This window comes from Seriola aureovittata, chromosome 17 (assembly GCF_021018895.1).
Source record: "Seriola aureovittata isolate HTS-2021-v1 ecotype China chromosome 17, ASM2101889v1, whole genome shotgun sequence".
NCBI classification, from domain to species: domain Eukaryota; kingdom Metazoa; phylum Chordata; class Actinopteri; order Carangiformes; family Carangidae; genus Seriola; species Seriola aureovittata.
Window position 1 is genome coordinate 8,095,548 of NC_079380.1, and position 19,780 is coordinate 8,115,327.

The following is a 19,780-nucleotide window of genomic DNA, read 5'->3' on the forward strand; positions in this document are numbered from 1 at the left end:
AACAGACCAATAATCAATCTTCTAATCAAACACTCCACAAGGCAAATAAGTTTTTGTTTTTAAATTTTTTTACACCAACAACAAAAACTTGTTAGTCCTGTGTCATTTCATTTCTTACACCAGTTTAATTACACTGTGCCAAAATGTACATGATGTGTTACATTTTTATTCCATAAAGTTTGACCAGTTACACACAAAAAAGAACAGATAACTTGTTGATTAATGAGGTTATTGCATCATTGTAGCTACACAGTAAATATAGAGATTACTTTTAAGTTATATTTTTTAAATAACTACACTGAATTCACCCTCTGACAAATTCTATAATTCTCAGAATTAATATCACCAGGTGAAGCCTTCTTGAGGCAGTTTTATCGACACCAAAAAACATCCCTAAACAAGAACTTTACTCTGTAATGTACTGACGTCCATCACAAGAGGTATGAAAACAGAAATGGGACTAAAACAGATTGTGTTGACAGGGGTGTATCATTACATCAGGTAAATGGTATCACATTGAACCCGAGACGCTTCTTTTTGGAGGTTCTGCACACCTACAGTCTACTTCTCCTCTTTGTTTTTGGAGACGCTCTCAAACAGCGCGGAGGTCTGCTGACCCAGCGGGTTGTAGAGGAAGGCTTCGATCTCTCCGCCACCGTTGCTGCTTTTCTGGAAGTGGATCTCCAGCAGATCCTGCAGGGTCTCGTGCTCCATGACGGGATGGATTCCCGTCATAAGCACCGTCCGAGGACACACGGACATCTTGGTCTGGAAGGGAAATCGCCGCAGACAAAAGAGGGTGCTGCAACTTTATCTAGACTTATTTTAAAAACATCTCTGATGGTGGGGAGCCTTGTGCAACCCGGGCAACTGGCAAATGCTTACCTTTAAGTTTGTAATTTTTCCATTCAGAAAAGGAGTCACTCTCACTTTGTGGATCTTATTTTTTATCTTCACTTCATGGTACTCTGTTTCTGTCAAACCTCCGGCAACTGATAGAAGAAAGTTTTATTAGTGGGGATTAAGACTGAAATGGGGTTTAGACAGTGAACTTTACAATTGAAAATACATAAAGCTGTCTGTACCGTAGGAAATCTAGAGTTCCCTTTCAGGTGCATAGCCTGCAACTCATGTTTTATAATACTAATCGTGTTTCAAAATATTTAAAAAGAGCTGTAGTCTACAATATTCCCCATTACCTCCAGAAGTCCTCTCAATCTATTTCCACTGAATAACATTCATCTATAACTATATTCCAACATAATCTCAGTAGCTCACTGTTATTCTCCACGAATGTGAGGACCATAGTCCCAGAGTCAGGCAGCATCTCGCACTCTTCCACCTCTCCGCCTCCGTGTTTTCCCTTGGAGAAGTAGATCTCCAGCTTGTTCATCAACATCTCTGTGTCCATTTTGGGCAGGTCGGAGAGTAATATACGCTGAGGACAAACTTCAGAGTCGATCTGGAAGGAGACAGAGACGGGCACAGAGCAGTTAAAGGAAGTTATTGCTGCGACTGAAACTTCAGGCTGGGCTCACTCAGTCTCTTTGTTTGCACCTCCACCAGCTTGGGCATCATCAGTTGAACCGGCCTGGCCTCCACAGTGATGCTGCACTCTCCTCCCAGATCCACCCGATGCTTCTTTATGTCCAGGACCTTCTTGGCCACTAATGACAGAGGGAATATAGATATTCAGGATTTCAGAATAGCTGCCAAAACCGGTCCAATATAATAAAAAACATGTCAGTATTTCCTGTGTCTGAAGTCTTCAGATAAATCAGATGAATGATAATAGGGCCTTAAGGTGCATTTAACACCTAATGCCCATGGTCTAACCTAACACAGATTAGATGCTGCTTTCATCTGTGACTGACAGGTACAGTACTTAGAGATGAAGGGACAGAATCACTTTTGTTTCAGTGCCCCCTGGTGGTCTCATCTGGCCATGCAGGCAAAGCTGCACCCAGACATGTACTACCTGTATCTGCTTATAAAGTAACCTGATGTTTTCAGCCTCAGTACGACAAACAAATTTAGCAGTTAGTAATGTTACTTTTAAATAAGTGAACAGACTCAAAGAATCAGACTTGTCTCACAATTACAATTTACAAACAAACAATTTGAGCTGTGTTGTTGAGAGAAGCATTAACACTTAAGTACATGCAGCAGATGACAATATTGGTGTTTACTAGCACATAGGTTTACAATTTCCTTAAATTTTGATATAGAGTCCCTACTGACTTTTAAACAAACACTACAAACGATCCCCAACAGTCAGACCCCCACTTCCCTCCATGGATTCTACGGGAAAACGCGGAAATACAACAGAAGTCAACTTAGGTTTTAGTTGATTACTTTCTAAATTTTTCTGATGTTTTATTTTCTAATTCTGCACCAAAAGCCTTTGAATCTGGCAGCCATGTTGACGAGAGGAGATCATGCTTTTAATGCTTCAGCTCCAACACTGTGGAAACCCCCGACCCTTGGTAACAGATTATCTGTATCTCATCTAAAACACCATGTGTAAAGGTTGGCTTTTTTTTAATTCCTTTTTACTCCAGTGGTTTTATGTTTTTTATGTTTAATATTTAGTTTTCCATACTTTTGATCGCTCCCTGAAGTTCTTGTTGTATTTTATGTAAACCTGTGAGGCACCTTTAAAAAATAATATAGAAATTCACTACTTCTAATAAACACAGATGAATTAATTTAAACAGGGGACATCAGGCAAACTCACCGACTTCATCCTCAAAGGTAATGAGCGCCGTTCCCTCCTCCATCGGATAAACTATACGTGATTTCATTTCAAACGTTTGTGTTTGGGCTGCTTTTACCGTCTGCCCGAGGAAGACGACCTTCTTCTCTGGCACAGCGGTGAGCACCTGAAACCAACAGGTACAAGTTTACTGGACACGTCGTGGATCAAGCTGCAGAGAGCGGCGTGTGCTGCGAGGTTCACGTACATGAGTCTGCTGTTTCAGATGGTTGTTTGTGTCCTCTTCCTTCCTCAGGGCGGCCTCCACTCTCTTGATCTCCTGCATGAGTTCGAACTCCTCCCCCTTTAGTGAATCCAGCTTCGCCTAGACGACAGACATTCAGACAGTGATAAGGCAAAGAAAAAGCAACCTATTGTTTTATTAATGGGACCCACATTTGAAATGATCATATGTGGAAAAAACATATGAAAAATGCTTTTTTACAGTATTTTATCTCATTTTTTCTTTATATTTTCCTCCCTTTGATGATATTCTCTTTTGCCTTTATTGCTATTTTACTTCAAATATTTACTTTTAATGATGCATCATCTCCCTGAAATCATAAAACAGATCTTCTCGAGTCAGTGTCCAATGAATATAATGTGGCTGTGTTGATTCTTTACATGAGAATGAGTCCAGTGTCATTTTTAAACAAGTGAAACATAATGTGTCTTGTCAGAAAGTTAATAAACCTATTTCCCCAAACGTTAAACTATTCCTTTAAGCTAAATTTTGTTTTTAGAATATCATGTATGTTTGTGCATTTTATTTTATTTTATTGTTTTCAGTGTTGTCCTGTCCTTGTCCCAACAACGTGTGTGATACCCTCAGACCACGCCCCAATCAGTGGTATCACAGTGGGTGTTTCCCCAAAACTGTAAAAGATCAAGCACCAAGGATTCAGATCGTCCTCAAATAAAGAGCCATACCTTTTCATTTTCAATCTTCTGCTTGTTGGAGTTTTGTTCCCCGTCCAGATCCTGGCTCAGTTTGAGGGAGCGCTCCTTGAACTTCTGAATCATCTCCTGCTGTTCGTCTCTGGCGATGGCCAGCTCTTTCTGCTCCTCGATCAGCTGATCATATTTTTTCTATGGATACAGAAGCAAAGCTGCGTCCATGAGGGCTGCAACTAATGTCAGAAAAAAAAAGAAGTCCATCCCAGTTTCTCAGAGCACACAGTGAAGTCTTTAGATGTCTTGTTTTGTTGGGCCAGCAGTTAAAAACCCAAATATATTTAGTTTACAGTTGGAGACGACCAAAGATGCTTAAAAATGATTAAAACTTATTTGATTAACAAACAGTTAATTTGCTGTTGATCTACTAATAGACTGTCTACCTATAAAGTCTATTGACATAGCAGCCAAAAGCATGTATAGAACACGGCTTTTAAATAAATTTGATCTCTTCTCTTCTGTAATAACTTTTTTGCAGGTCTAAAATTACTTTCAATAACTAATTTAAAATCTCTCCTGTATTTATCTAAAACCACATCTGTATATTCTGTTTACATTCTGGGTTTTAACATCGTATTCCTCATTTAAATATGTGAATCATCTGTGAATATAAACCTGTTACTTCTTTGTTATTGCAACCTTCTAATTGTCCCAAAGTGAAGTTTCTGCTTTTTATTTTATGCTAAAAGAGAGACTTTGTCGACAACATGAACACTTTAAACTCTTTTCTCGACTTCATGGCTTCTGTAGCTACAGCTCTCGGCAGAGTATTGTTCCAGTTTTTTGGATGCCGTCATGAATGTGATAATTCAATTCCACGTTTTAGCACTGAGTCATAGTTAAAGGTGTGGTACTAAATATCATTATATCAGAGGTGTTTCTTATATTCTGCCCTTCTCATGTTTCAAAATAGGCACGATGAAATAATGCACTGAATTGCAATGTACTGTATTACCAGCATTACCAGTCTCACTACACCACTGTCAGATCAATCATGAGTTTCAGTGCACCTTGTAGTTGCTGATTAAAGTCTGGATCCCCTCCAAGGTGTCCTCTAATGGCTGTGGCTTGTCCACCACCAGAGAGAAATCCTAAAACACAAGGACACACGATTACCTCTCAAACAGAAAAACAGAGAGGAAAACCACCTCCATCTCCAGCACCACCACCATACAATCATCAAAGCACAGGGTTTAAAAAAACAAGGGAGCTGTGATTTAAATAGACAAGTTTATGAGGATAATTCAGTCATTTTATAAGTGAAACTAGTTTTACACTTGTGTAACTAAGACTAAAACCCAACAGGAAAGTTACAGTAGTTCCACAGAAAAAAGTGCTGTAACAGAAATATTACTGATGCATTTGATCAATTATTTTATTGTGTAATATTTATTTTTTAACAACATAAATAGAACGGAAATGACGTGACAACATGAAGAAAGACGTCTCACCTCATCTGAAGACATAGTGAAAGTGACCTGAAATAATATACAAAATATTGGAGCTTTGACATGCTGTTAAACTAAATCAGTGTTTCTTATTGTAGCGTTGTTAACACATGTACATACTGTATGTAAAAAAAAAAGTTAAACAGAACTTCTATTAATGTACTGTAGGCCCTGAACTCACATAAACAAATGGACGTCCTAGCAAATCTTTAAATACGTCAGAATGACTTCAGTTACATCAAATTACCCAAAACTAATGGCAGCTGAAAACATCCACGTTGTATCTACACCATTGTTCTGTTGTGTTTAACTAAACTTAGCGGATTTAATTTATTTCTAATTTTAAAGCAGCTCAGTGTAAACTCACCTCCTTTCGACGATCAATGCTCTGAAGTCAAATAATTCTTTCAGTTTCCATTTCTCGGCAGAAGGAAGCCCTGAACGTCTCACTGTTGTCCATCCGGGGGCGCTAATGCGCACCATGTGATGCCTCGTTCAGGTGCTGTTGGAAATATAACCTCTTTACGATGCAACAAACGCGAAGCACAAGAGGAAATAAGTACTCTGTGTGGAATAAAAGTTTAATAGCTGCACATCTGATTGATTTTATCTGTGAGGATTCGCAGATCAAACTTAAGTGGGGAATATACTTTTTTTTTTAAACTCCATCTTATAGCTATAGATTTTTTTCATATACACAGTGATGAAGAAATATCTAGACCTTTAACTTATAGTACCACCACATTAGAAGTAACCTATTATAAAAGTCCTGCAATCAAACAATAGAACAAACAAAAGTAATTACAGTGTCAAAACGCTCCAAGAAAAAGTGGCTAAAGTGACTGTTAGTATACATTACTGATAAATTTGTTCACTGTAAGTAGGATTTTACATAGTTAAGCTGAAGCTATACATTTTTTAATATACGATTTATTTATAGAAATTTCAACTAGCTGAAGCTATATTGAACTTGTTTAGTTTAGAACAAATATTCTTTGCATTATCATAATCTGAAAGTAACTGTAGCTGTGAGATAAATGAGTGAAAGTCTAAAGTAGCATAAAATATGAATACAAGTACCTCAATGATGTGTTTAAGTACAGTGTCAGAATTAATGTTTGGTTACTTTCCACCTCTCTTCATCAACAATCCCGTTTAAGCCATTTAAAGATACATGTAGTAGAGTATCCTTACATGAAGTATCCACGGCAGTAAAATATCAGTCAGCTTAAAGAAGCCAGTCATGTTTTTAATGGCTAAGCACACCCTCAGTGTTTGCAATTTTCAAGATTCAAAGCGAGAATTACTTGACCTCGATTTACTGGCGTGTAGTTTGCTCCACTCTAAGGTTAAGATGCAACTAAGCTTTAACAGGAGTCAGGGAAAAGGCAATAAGTTGTTTCTTCATTGTGGTATTCCTACATTAATACTAATTTGAGCAGCTCATATAATTTGTGCTTTTTCCAACAGTAAAATTACATTGTGTCCTTAAGTCACCATGTAAAGTAGAACCGTTAGGTTTAAGCTTGGAGCCAGTTAAAGGTTTATTAGCAAGTGGTCTGAGGTAGATCCACTGAATGACCAATGTAAGTGTGTGTAGAGAATCAACTTATTTGGTGAGAAATTATGGATGAGGTGTTTGGATGTTAAACTGTAAATCTGTCCCATTACAATAAAAATCTATTTCTTGTCAACACATTTTGCGAAAGAAAAAAGGTTGAATTCCCACACTTTCAGTGTGTTAGTTAGACAGACAACTGCCGACCAGGAGATTTAATAACATTTTGACTTCAATGTCACTATATCCTACCTCACTGAGATTATTAGCATTTGAAAGAGTGCTGAGGTATCAAAATGTAGGAACCAGACCCATGATCCTGCTCAGTCCACAGCACACCACAACCTAACTTTAACAATAATTATTCTCACACACAAAAATATATAACATTGACGGTTGGCACCACAGTAAATTTGGTTATATTCACAGGTTTTGTCAATTTCAATTCAGAAAGATAGAAATCAAAAAGAAATCAACAAAGTCCATTTTTAAACATTTATTGTGAAACCAAGTGAATTTAGAATCTGAGCTTCTGGAAGAACCACTTGTTCTTGCCCGTCTTGTACCTGGAAATAAAAAACAAAAAAAGTTTTAGCAAATACTAGAAAATTCTTTAAGCATAGTTCATGAGTGTACATCTTTATACAACAAGGCTGCATCAAGTCTAATCTAAAGCAGCAAACACGCAACTTGACACTGCAGCAGTTTGAATCCAACTTGTGTCATTACTGATGGTAACTCCTGCACTGCTACGTGACAATTATCCTATTACAAAAATCAACAATCATGTCACCCAACATGACTGGTGAGGACAATATTTCTGGCTGCTGGTTTGTACTGATATACAGTAGGTATATAGCATGTAGGTAAGTGACAATGTAGATGTCTGAATTGCCTTTCAAATACATGTGAAATTATCATTTCGGTTGTCTTTTTGGCCTTCCTTTATTGAAATATGAACACAGATAAGTGATGGTAAAGGAAAAAGAATCCAACAAATCTACATTTATTCTCATGACTAGGGACTCACCTCTCCTCAAACTTGATCTTGGCCTCCCGCCTGGCTTTGCGCTTGAGAGCAGGATCCCTGAAGACGTCCTTGTTGACAACAGTTTTGTCCAGAGGAATATCCACAGAGTATCTGAAGGAAAATAAGCACAACAACAAAAATTATGTTCATATCCTCCAGTTATCCTGTGAGGTGATAATGACCACAGATGTCTCTCTTGTGTTTTATTTAACTTTGTACAAGTACTCATTCATATCTGGAAGCTTGTTGACACAACTGAGCAGTTTCACTGTAGAAACTCAAAGTGCCTTGCACAAGAACAGCTAGAACAATGAGCTCATGATCCAACTGTGGACATCGAATATAAACCTGCTCATTGATTCTTGTGTTGTCAGTCCACAGCTCATACAGAGAAAGCTGCAGCTAATTGAATTAGCAGGCTTTTAACAGGCAACATCTTTACGCCAACAGCCATTTCAGGTATTTACAAGTATCATGGTGTAACGTTCAACATTGCTCCAGAACAACAACTAGTGTCCAGGGAAATTCAGACATTTCCTCACAAAAGCATCACCCAGTTCACTTCAAATCACATTTCATTTCTTATTTAGTCTCATTTCGACAACCAACTAAAACAGCCCAACATCTATCAAACATGAAATTAAAGCTGATTCCTGCATCTGGACTGAAACTAAACTGCTCTTAAGGAATCAAGTGTTTCCTCAACACTGCACAATACCTCCTTCGCCGGAGGAAAGGCACAAAAATCCTGATTTATTCATTTTTACGCAGCTCCAGGTAAAATGTCCAGAGACGACACAAACATGCTGTGGTCTCAGAAGTGTGTGTAAAGAGGCAAACTGCTGATATAAGCCAAATCCAAAATCCAGGCTAGTTTGAGTATATTGTGTTCACACTGGAAAAGTGACAAATTTAAGTGTGTCAAATAAGATAGTATGCACACTATACAGTCAATTTCCGAGTGTGTCATTAATGCACACCATTTTCCCACAATGCAATGCATAAAGAGCTGCTCACTCTGGGGGGAGAAAAAAAAATGTGGATGATGGTTAAAAACATATCCAAAAGACTTTTGTTAGTTTGGTCAGCAGACTTCCCCAGTTTCCCACATGCAGTTTGATGTCACATTAAACAATAACACAACACACAGACAATCAATAAGTCTACAGTATATACTGTATAGAACAAGCAAGTATTACAGATTTGTGTGGGTCGTCTCACCTGGTGGGCATGAGGTGGTTGTAGTTGAACACCTTGACAAAGGCCTTGATCTTGGACCTCTTGGCGATCTTCTTCTTGCCCATGGTTGTAGTCACCTTACGGGGATAGCGGTCGATGCCTGCGACCAAAGCGTGGCTGTAAGGGCGGTCAGTTGTGCCATCATCAATGTTCTGCAAACAGATGTTAACAGGTGACTGTGAGAAACTGCAGCCACAGACCATCCACAGTAAAAATAAACAAAAACACAGCTGTGTTACTTTGATGCAATGCCTGTTATTTTAAATGAATGCATCGGCTCAATTGTAAGATTTTTTTTCCCCCCTAGGATTATATTCAAAAAGTGGGGTTCATCTTATGGCCAAGAAGCAGACGTCAGATACTGTTTCTGAACGGAGAGAGTAGTGTTGTCATCAATAGTCGTTGGTAGCCATAATGTTGCTGGTAGGGTTTTCAGTCTGTTAATACTGATTCTTTCAAAACATACGTCAACACCCAGAGTGCTTCTGTCGTGTCTGAAGGCTAATATGACATGTTGCTGCCATGGAGGAAATAAATTCAAATGAGTTTTGTAAAAATGAGTGCTTAGAGTCTCAGCATCTTTACTGCAGAAATTAATTAGGGGGGAATATCTGCTGAACAGCCAAGATAAAAGGCAGATTGATAAATATTTGCTGTAATAAAATGATTGTGATGCTTCAATAGTCTGAAAGGAGAGATGGTGAGTCTGCAATCGATAGCCAAGATACACATGTGGGTTTCACAATGTAACAGTCTTTAATGTTTCACTTCTACAAAAGCAAAAAGTCTTCAATGATGAGGCATCTCGTCTCCTTGGATTAATCATATCTCAGGGAAACCTCCCCACCAGGACAGGTGTAAAAGTACTTTCTATGATCACAAAGTCTTAGATGTTGGAAGACATCCTCTGTTCCTCATTCAGGCCAACATAGCACTTAACATTTCAATGTGGTTAAACAGCTGCTGATTTTGAAACCAAGATGAACATAGGAGAACTGGCAGTGACTGGCAGACATGTAGCATCAGAGCTCTGGCTTACCTTGACGATGACAGCTTTTCGCCCGGCGTAGCGTCCAGCTAGGACCATTACCACCTTCCCAGGCTTCATGAACTTGCCCATGTCTGCCACAAAGAAAGCACGGTTAAATACTGTGGCACTACAGTGAGTTCAACACTTCACAGGCAACATTACTGACGAGAACGGGACAAAGATAAACACTTAACATGTGGGGGTTTTCCTATGGAGTTTGACTGACCATTACTGCCTGGCTAAGTTAGCATTAGCCTCGAGTCACTTTCTAGGGCTTTAAATTTACTTACAAGTTCACACACACAAACAAAATTACTACCAATGATCATTTACTTAACACGAGACCAAAAGGGGCATAATGCGCAGGCGAGATATTTAACAAAAGCCCCTTTCACAGGCAGTTCAGATGCAAACTGAAGCCGCCATGTTGAAATAAGCGCAACGAAGTGCTTGCAATAATTATCCCTTTTCTATCAAAGCCGATTGAAATACACGAAAATATCTATCGCATCTCGGATAGAGGAGTGATTGACACAAGCGTGGAGTGATAAAAACTGTAAATATGGCCAGATTTAGAGCGATGGTTGAAGATTGTTTGAAGGGAAGTTTCACTCACTGATGCTGTTCTACGGCCGCCGCTAACAGGAAAGGAAGTCCTGTAGGTTTTTGTCAACTTTGACCCCACCGATCAAGTACGTCACTTCCGGAAACATATATATTCTTTATTTTTATGAATCTATTTCTTTAAATTATCGACTGAATCATAATAATAACATTAAAAAGATTATCAGTGATATAGGTTCATCCCTCATCTGCCATATTGTACATTATCATTGTTTTTTTTAATCCTTAGCATTTATTCAATGATTATTCTGCGACAACAAATACAGTATACTACATTTTTTAATAGTTAATTTTATTTGTGTGAAATATTCAAATCTGATTAATTAATAGAAAAATGTCTGAAATGGAAATAAAAATCTGCTGCAAGACATCCTGCTGTTGGCGATGACCATGTTTAGACATTTGTTCTTGTTTGATACATGACAAAAAATAGAAAGTGGTGTAACATCCTATCAAATGCAAACAAACCAAGACTAGTTCTGTTCTTAATTATACTGCTTCAGCTAATGTGTTATTATGATAATAATTATTATTATTACAGAGAAAACAAAGGCGTTCAAACTGTTACTTAACTTAACATTTTGTTGATTTAAATTATTGGCTGTATCATATACTTGACTGCTAAGATATTCTTTGAAGGATTCTATTAAAAAATATAGATTTTTAAAAACGGACATAACGAAGACACATAAACATCACAGTGGGTCATTTATGTTTAATGTGTTTACAGCTGTAATTATACATTAAACATGATAAAAAACAAAAAAAACAAATTAGACCACAATTCATATCTCCAAAAGAGATTATTTTTCATTAAAGTGATTAAATAAAAATAACATCAATAGAATTTAACGTAATTTAAATGATCCAGTGTATCTACAGCTACAGTACAGCAGCTACCATAGTGTTCTGATATGTTCCACAAACTTCAGTGTTGAGCTAAAACATGCCATCAAATAAATAAATAAATGTCTCTGTACATAAATCACAATGTAACAGTTTAACAAAACACAACAAAAATGGGAAAGGTGAGCAAAATCCAGCATTATATGTACTAAACATAGCGCAGAACAGAACACAAATTTTCCATTAACATATAATAATATGAACAAGTTAATAATAAACAAATAAACAAGATAAAATGTGTATGCACATGCACGCAAGTCACAGAGTGCGCCAACATGGAATCAGGTTTTTATCTCAGGAAATACAAATGTAGTGAGCTTTTATCAGCACGCCTGCTCTCAATGGTTTGATACGTACATGTACACGTGGGCCCAGGAACACTGAAGTTTCATTCCCATAAACAGAAGGAAAACATACAGCACGTATAAAGTAACCTCAGTTTAATAGCATCTATGGTTTGTACATTCAGTTTTTTTAAGGACATGATTCGTGCAACTCAGCTGTTTCAGGAAGATAAAATCTAATTTCTCTGAAAAACAAACTGGACATAAAAGTAAACTTTTTAAATACAGCATTAAATACAGGATGTAAGCCATTACATCATGACATAAATTGTGGTCAAATAATATCACTGTCAGTTCATTTTGATTTTAACTCCACCTGGAACAGGAGAAAAGCAGCAGTTCATACAGGGTCTAAATGCTGTTCACACACCTGAACGCAACATGCAACAACTGATAACAGCTTCAGAGGATTAAAAATTTAAAATGGAGTTGAGAGCAATGTAAGTAAGTTGATAACTGCATATTTGTAGGCAACGTTACACAACACTTTAACTTCACACCCCGATGGAAACTGTAAGATTTTCTTCATTTCAAGTTGACCTGAGTGCTGATGTTTAGCTTCACGATCAACCAGTCTGCTACATGGGATTTACTGCCTCAATAATTCAGTCCATGACAGAAGAATGGAGCAGCACCAGGACCAATACATCACAAGCTCTTCTCTGCTCATTCATTTTCTTCCTAGATTGCAACCACGTTACAGTTCAGATTACTGTACAAATCCAACCTCTTTCTTTGATGCATAGGCCAGGAAACTATCACGTAAACAGGGGAATGATACTGTATGATGAGCACAGGTCGTAATGGTCAGGAAGGCTTTACTAAAGATGAGGTATCTATCTCAATCTCCCCTCTAAGGCAGGGTTACAGTACAAGTGACATTGTCCTCTCGTCATTTTGGCATCTTAAACGTAGTGGGATATGCCATTGATGGTTGCTCATGGCTGAAGCTCAATCAACATAATCATCCATGCATGTACTGTCGATTTCACTTCAAATGGGTGGCTGCGTAAACAACTTTTAAGAGGTTACCTACTTGAAGCACAAAGACATGCTTTTGGTCCTGAATGCAGGTAAGAGCTGTGTAGTTTAGCTGATAAAAGACTTGATTTTTTAGACTGGTGTTTCTCTATGTTTCATGGATTTGTTGCCTCCTCAGAAAGCATCCTTAATGTTCTTCAGCTGCCGAACAGCCAGGTCCACTGGGAGGTTGAATTTGAGGTGGCTGATGCGGCCCAGAATGCGCAGGGCCCCTTCGAAGCCGGTCTGGGCCATGTAGCTCCAGGACTGGTAGTGCGGGTGTATCAGAGTCCCTGACTTACACAGCAGATTGAGCCATGACACCAGCCGCTGCTCGTTCAGAGCCATGCACACCAGCGCTTTGAACTCTGTGTCTGGTCCTCGCTTATAGCGTCCGTGCTCCTTCAGCACAGTGTGGATGGCCCACAGCAGAGACTGTTTAGGGGTGACGGTCACCGGGCCGCCCCCCACAGGCAGGCTAAAGGACTGTGAAAGCTGGCGGGCTGGTGACTCCACAAAGGCCTTCCCGTTTTTGGAGTGGTAGTATTTGACAAAGAGTTCCCATGGGTGCATGGTCTGTGGGGCCGGTCTGTAAGGCAGCAGGCAGGAGATGGGTGCCAGCACTAGGCTCATGGTCTGAGAGGGCGAGAAGAGGCCGTGAGCCAACAAGTCTTTCAGAGCAATCGCCAGCTCCTTCCTCACAGACGACGTCAGCTCATCTCGGGGGCCCAGGGCCGAGTTGCTGGTGTAGTTGACGACATGTTCGAGGGAGGGCTGTCTGCGTGAGCCCAGCACTCGCACCTTCTCTACAGCTGCCTCCAGACGCTGCAGCAGGGGCCCATAGTCCTGTCCTGCAGACTCCTGAGGCCACATGCTCTGGGGGACATGGCCGGCCGCGCAGCCGAACTGGCTCGCAGCAAAGATCTGCAGCACGGCGAGGGCCTTCTGGATCAGCTGCAGGCCGGTCTCTCGCATCTTCTGGGCCTGTTCTGGATCCACTGCAGTGAGACATCAGAACATATTAACGTTGGACCACATCATTAGCTGCTGGTTTTAAACACCATCTCAAGTAAACAGGCCTTTTATATAATGTTTATTAAGAGCTTGCTAGTAAATAAATCTTTAAAAACAAGCTCTTGTCATTGGTATAACACCCTACAGGCGAGCAGACACTGTCTGGATTAATACAGATTTTGGCCTTGAACTGGTTGGCCCAGACTAATTTTAGAATCAGGCCGGATTTCTGCCAGATCAGCTGTCATCTGACGTGCGGTTGGAGAGGGTTCACAACAACTGATTAACAGCCTGAATGACCACAGATCTGGCTCTCAGACAATCGGTGGGATTTCTGGCAGGTCAGAAATTTTGTGTGTCTGCAGTTTGAATGTGCAGATTTACAGACAAATGAGTATTTCTGCCCTGACATGTGGCTCAGAAATGCATGGACTAATAATCTTTATGCACAATGCTGTAAGCCATCAAAAGGGATCATTACAGTACATTACAGTACATTACATTGTACTTGCAGTTGGAGTTTGATATGAACTGACTGACCTTTCCTCTTCTCCCCTGGAGTTCTGGCATTGGTCCCTGCTGCTTGTGGCTGCTGGCTGTGTCCAACATCTGACAAAAGAGGATTCCCCACCTCATCTTTTGGAGGAAAAGGCAAATGTTACATTTTAAAATAATTTTAAAAAAATGTCAACTTACAGATGCCAACAAATCACTGAAATCATGCTGTATAAAGGTTTGTGTACCCTGGATGAAGTTAATGAACATCTCAAGGTCCCTGATTTGGGTTTTGAGCTGCTCCACCAACTGCTCCTTCACTCTGGCTGGGTTCACTATCTGAGCAATGGCAGCGTCGACTCTCTGTCTAAGCTCCTCCGGCGACAAGTTCCCAATGTCTTCGTTCAGGTTCACATCCAGCTTTTCGATCAACTCGTCAATGATGACCTGAGACAGATTAAGGGTTAAAGGTTTTGTAGGATATATCACACATTTAAAGCAAATATGTCAAACTTGTTAGTAAACAGTTTCTTATTTACACATCCAGCAGTTACAGAGCAACGCTGATCATTAATTTGGAGTCATGTTTCCGTCACCTGATGAATATAAGTCCAATATTCACTCTATTTTAGCTCTGTTTTTGGTCTCCACTACTTTCTGAGGGAAATATCTGGCTCTTTAGCTGTTAAATGCTCCACTATATTCATCTGCTGGTCTCTAACTGTGTGTATCTGCTGTTTGCTACTGAGCAGGTAGAGTACAGTGGGTTCAGAGTTGTTTATGTCTGTTACGGCAACAACATGATGAGTGAAACAAAACAGTAAATTTATGGACTAGACAGTTAAAGAATGAGCTGAAGTTCTGAAGCTTCATGAAGCCAAGGCGAGCTGCAGATTCAGATGATAATTCGCTGAAGGTTCATCACTACGTGTCACTGTCATTGGATGCATTATTTATTATAAACTAACTGATTACAGCTGCTTTACTGTGCTTGTAGGAAGCGCCATCTCCCTATACTTAAGAGTTGGGTGCAAACAGCTTTGTTTTCAGAAGCTAATTTCTTATTAGCAAAGTTCTCAATGTAGAAGATTTTCCAACCACTTTTTATAAAGAAGGAAATAATAATACAAAGAGAGAGAGAAACACAAGAATATACAAACACTGTAAAGCCTGAAGCATTTTGAGGACAGATGTTTGACTTGTTACACCTGATCTAAAACAAGCAAACACCTCATTATGTGTTCAACATAACAGACACTTTGGATCTTACAAAAGCTTTTAGACTACAATCGTTTGGCTCTCTCATCTGGGATGTTGTAATCATTATTTATTCTCAGACACCAAACAGTTACTGAATAAACATCAATACGTCTTCCAATGGCGATTATCATACTTTTGCGATTCCACATTCCCACCTTCTGTCTCTCCATGACAACAGACTGCGGTAGCGAGTCGTAGCTGCCCTCCTGATAGGCGAAGCGCTCCAGATCATCCAGCTGTGTCTTCAGCTGGAAAATGAGATCCTTCTGTTTTTCCCTCTGAGCCTCCAGGCGCTCCCTCTTCTCCCTCTCAGTCTGACGGCAGAAGAACACACAATGATTTAATTTCTACAGACAGAGAGTGATAAATGGCCACAGTAACACAATAAACAGCGTGTACTAAATGTCAACCAATGTGGGGTTTTTGCTACCACTAGCACTATCAATATTTACGATTGTGAGGGAGCCGATTCTTTGCAAAAACATTTAATATTTACTTTGAAAGCTAGAAGCAGTTATCAGTTAAGAAGCAGTTTATCATATAGAAAGCTGCACCTTTTATCACGTGCGTCACAACATTTACACAAAAGTACACAAACCAAAATCTCAAAGATGCGTCAGGTGTCATACTCACCAGATCCACCTGAAAGTCAAGCATGTGACAAGGGAGAAATAAATAAGAAGACCTTTAGGTGGGATATATGATTAGCAATTATGCCATATCACATGCTAACAATGACCACAAGAGGCCGAGTCTTTACTTCAGTTAAGACTAAATGTAAAGAGGCCGAGAGTAAACAATCGCAGGAACAAAGCAGGCTGCTTCAACATTGCTGTGTACACAGAAGCCTTCATTAAAAAGATAGTGGTCTGCCAGAGGCATTTTCATTGAGCCTGAGGCGTTGTGAGTCACACACCTGTGGCAGAAAGCAACATTTTCCACCAGAGATAAGGGATCCCTGGAAACAAAACAGAGGTGGGCGCAGCAGCCTCGAGTGTGACGTAACAAGCACGCTTTAATCAGATTTACTCTGGTTCCTCACAGCCACTGAGGCGATTCATTTCAGATAAACTGACCAGGTTTAACACAACACAGACTCAAACGTGTGTGAGGCTATATGTATTTCTGTGCATCTATATCTGTTTATTGAACACTGTTTTTAACTTCAGATTTTTATGCGTGAGTGTTAATCTTTTCTGACCAGACCTGCAACTAACCACTACTTTAATTATTGATTAATATGACAAGTATTTCCTCAAATCACTGATTATTAATGGTTTAGAAATGTAAAAGGCCCTGTTCTGAATCCCTATGTAACACTTACAAATGATCCACCTTACAGTCTAAACCCCAAATATATGCAGTTAGCTTCACATAATTCAAGGAATAGCAGCAAATCGACAGTTACAATAAGAGACTCACTTTCAAGCTGCTCAGCAAAGACAGACACTTACAGATGATCATGGAAGGAAACACTACACTACAATCCTAAATCTACACAAAGATATGTAATAAGCATGGAGTGGGCCCACTGGGCACAGGTGCAGGGGCCAAAGAGGTCAGGCGGGCCCTGGACCACAGCTTTTGGATGAAGTGACTTAATTTTAGACAGCAAAATGACCAAAAAGAGACACAAAAGGGCAAAAAATGGCCAAAAACAGGAACAACTCATGTAGTCATTTCTTGTCTCTTTCGGTCTGGGGGTCCTACATAGGAGGGAAGTGGAGTCTTGTAGGCTATACCTGTGCCTGTGTCTTCTCTTATTCTGTCCATGGTAAAAATCTATATATACATATTAAACCAGGGATAACTAAATCAAAGATATTCCATAATGTCATGTTATTTGATTTAGACACCTGTCATCTTTCGCTGGTATGTACACTGAGTGTGTGGGAAATGTGTGGAGGTTATGTATTGAGGTAGTCTCACCGAATTCTCCAGCTGCTTTGCGTCCTGAGCTCTGCAGCCCACTACATGCGGACAGCCTCTGAAGGCGAACTCCTCCAGCTCGGCCAGCATCCTCTCCTTCTCCTCGCTCTGGGCGTGAACTATCTGCTTTAGTCGGAACTGAACCTGAGCAAAGTGGGAGGTGAGGGCGAGCAGAGAGGAGTTCAGCAGGTCCTGCTCCTCTTCCAGCTTCTTCATTTTGGTGGCCATTTCCTCCTCCGGTACAGAGGACGAGCCTCTCTGCCTCGGCTGGCCAGCGCTCCTGTTGCCGCTCTCATCCTCGGGACTGGCCACAGCGCCCACCGGTGCCCATCGCTCCCCTGCGCCGGCGAGGACAGCCTCGCTGTCCGAGGCTGACAGCTCCTCTGTGGACATTTTGGACGACGGAGTTCACTCCAGCTGTTTAACTATGCCGCCAGTTTATTAGGAGAAGTTTTACTTTCGGTTGTTGCGCAGACAACAATAAGGATCACCGCCGGAGAGACAGGTGTATCGCCATCTTGGGAAGAATGATTCATACGTCAAAGCGGAGACAGGAAAACACCGGAAGTATAGCACGCGTGTCTTCAAAATAAAAGCATCTCCATTGCATAAAAAGTCTCACCTAGGCTGAATTACCAATCGAGGAATAGGCCCCCAAATCCTCAGGGGCCCCAGAAGCCCCATATCATATGGGTATAAATAATTTGATTAACTGCAAAGTTGTTTTTAATTTAAATCAAAATAATTTATTTTAGTTTATAAAACAACAATAACAAATAATAAAAAAAATAATAACAATAATAATAATGAAAAGTAGATTAGAAATAAAGAAAGAAATTGTAAAGGCACTATAGGAAATCTAGGCATTCATAGTTTTAGTTCATATAATGCTCATTTGTTGTAAAGTTGTGTTTTATTGAATTGCTTACATGTTTTTCAGGGAAAAAACAGAAGACCAGGGATGATGGTGTAACTAGTTTTAGCTTCTCTACTCTGGCTTCAGTATGTTTTAGAATTGATTTTAAGATCTTAGTGAAGGCTATTTATGGCCTTTCTTCCTGTTACATTTATGATCTTTTAGTACCAGATGTGCCAGTAAGTAGTTCAAGAGCCTCAGACAGATCTCTTTTATCTGACCCCGAGGCAGTCTTATAAATCCTGCTCCTAAAAAGATCTTTTATCTTAGCTTATCTTTAGCTTAAGAGAGACACACTTCACCCTCCACATGGGGATGAGAGGGAGATTTAATTATATATACAGTATATACAGTGTATATACCTAGCTTTCTAATTTCTTAATTCATTTTTTTAATTTAATTTTTTTTTAAATTCTGTTTTGTCTTTGCTGAATGGATATTTTTTATATTATATATTTTAATTAACAGTCAAATAGAAAGGGTGGGCGGCTTGATGCCCAAAGTATCCAGACTATTCAATCAATACTAAGTGTTGTTTTAAACATATTCTAGCATCAATAGATACGATGCCAAAAGAAAAAAAAGGATCCGTCACATCTTAGATCACATCCTGGGAACACTTCCTTACAGGACAGTTGGGTGCTTTAAACAATAGAAAATGTCAATATCAGAATTGATATTGGCTGACTGGTTTCAAATCGAAACCAAATTTTGCGGTAGGCTATTGCCAGCCACGAGAATCTAATTTAGGCTTTTATTTTGAATGGCGTGACCGGAAGTTTTCATTTTTACTTCTACTGTGCTTTACACTGTTCACAAAGGGGAGGCTCCGGGTAAACCCATATGATAAACTACAGTGTGACGTAAAAAAAAGTTCAAACAGTACAACGTCAGCCTGAAAAGAAGGAATCCATGTCGGCAGAGAAGCTTCATGGATAAAGAAAAACAGGCAGCTAACATAATTTTGTCATCATATACATACATATTCATATTCTAGTTCACCTGTTTTATTTCTTTTAACAGGCATGGCACCCAGAAACCAACAGTCCACAAAAGAGCAACAAATGAGCTCAATAAACTGAAACAGTCAAGGTCTTAAAACTAGATTTGGAGTCACTAGTTTTGTGTCTCCTTTTTGTCATTTTGTGTCTTTTTTGGTCTTTGTTTCTTTTTACAACTTTGTTTGACAAAGGACTAGACACATTGCTATTCGGTACAAAAGAATAAAATATAATAATGAAGATTATTAGGAGGAAAA

The 19,780-nt window shown here is 39.5% G+C and overlaps 3 protein-coding genes across 3 annotated transcripts; all 3 read right to left on the reverse strand.

The window, feature by feature from the left end:
• Positions 1–102: 102 nt before the first annotated feature.
• Positions 103–5,624, reverse strand: ifi35 (interferon-induced protein 35). The gene is made up of 10 exons (XM_056402422.1): positions 5,525–5,624; positions 5,161–5,187; positions 4,720–4,800; positions 3,686–3,844; positions 2,964–3,080; positions 2,738–2,882; positions 1,558–1,667; positions 1,279–1,462; positions 886–992; positions 103–768 (listed from the first exon to the last, which is right to left on the reverse strand). The coding sequence occupies exons 2-10, from the start codon at positions 5,173–5,175 to the stop codon at positions 562–564; spliced, it is 1,125 nt and encodes a 374-aa protein (XP_056258397.1). The 5' UTR covers positions 5,176–5,187; positions 5,525–5,624; the 3' UTR covers positions 103–561.
• A 1,572-nt stretch (positions 5,625–7,196) lies between these two features.
• Positions 7,197–10,700, reverse strand: rpl27 (ribosomal protein L27). Its single transcript, XM_056402424.1, has 5 exons — positions 10,631–10,700; positions 10,024–10,106; positions 8,967–9,136; positions 7,746–7,856; positions 7,197–7,281 (listed from the first exon to the last, which is right to left on the reverse strand). Exons 2-5 carry the CDS (start codon positions 10,102–10,104, stop codon positions 7,233–7,235), a joined length of 411 nt encoding a protein of 136 aa, XP_056258399.1. The 5' UTR covers positions 10,105–10,106; positions 10,631–10,700; the 3' UTR covers positions 7,197–7,232.
• A 638-nt stretch (positions 10,701–11,338) lies between these two features.
• Positions 11,339–18,146, reverse strand: rundc1 (RUN domain containing 1). Its single transcript, XM_056402460.1, has 5 exons — positions 17,607–18,146; positions 15,833–15,991; positions 14,666–14,864; positions 14,463–14,558; positions 11,339–13,906 (listed from the first exon to the last, which is right to left on the reverse strand). Exons 1-5 carry the CDS (start codon positions 17,997–17,999, stop codon positions 13,044–13,046), a joined length of 1,710 nt encoding a protein of 569 aa, XP_056258435.1. The 5' UTR covers positions 18,000–18,146; the 3' UTR covers positions 11,339–13,043.
• Positions 18,147–19,780: the final 1,634 nt, after the last annotated feature.

Excerpts from the sequence above, each read along its gene's own strand:
- ifi35 (XM_056402422.1), bottom strand. Across the intron at positions 1,668-2,737 it reads TACCTTTGAGGATGAAGTCG|TGGCCAAGAAGGTCCTGGAC; the intron begins GTGAGTTTGCCT and ends CTCTGTCATTAG. Across the intron at positions 769-885 it reads GAAAAATTACAAACTTAAAG|ACCAAGATGTCCGTGTGTCC; the intron begins GTAAGCATTTGC and ends TTTCCCTTCCAG.
- rundc1 (XM_056402460.1), bottom strand. The coding sequence starts at position 17,999 with ATGTCCACAGAGGAGCTGTCAGCCTCGGACAGCGAGGCTGTCCTCGCC. Across the intron at positions 14,559-14,665 it reads GTTCATTAACTTCATCCAGG|ATGAGGTGGGGAATCCTCTT; the intron begins GTACACAAACCT and ends TTCCTCCAAAAG. Across the intron at positions 13,907-14,462 it reads TCCAGGGGAGAAGAGGAAAG|TGGATCCAGAACAGGCCCAG; the intron begins GTCAGTCAGTTC and ends GTCTCACTGCAG.
- rpl27 (XM_056402424.1), bottom strand. The coding sequence starts at position 10,104 with ATGGGCAAGTTCATGAAGCCTGGGAAGGTGGTAATGGTCCTAGCTGGA. Across the intron at positions 7,857-8,966 it reads AACCACCTCATGCCCACCAG|ATACTCTGTGGATATTCCTC; the intron begins GTGAGACGACCC and ends ATTTTCCTTCAG. Across the intron at positions 7,282-7,745 it reads AAGATCAAGTTTGAGGAGAG|GTACAAGACGGGCAAGAACA; the intron begins GTGAGTCCCTAG and ends TTTTATTTCCAG.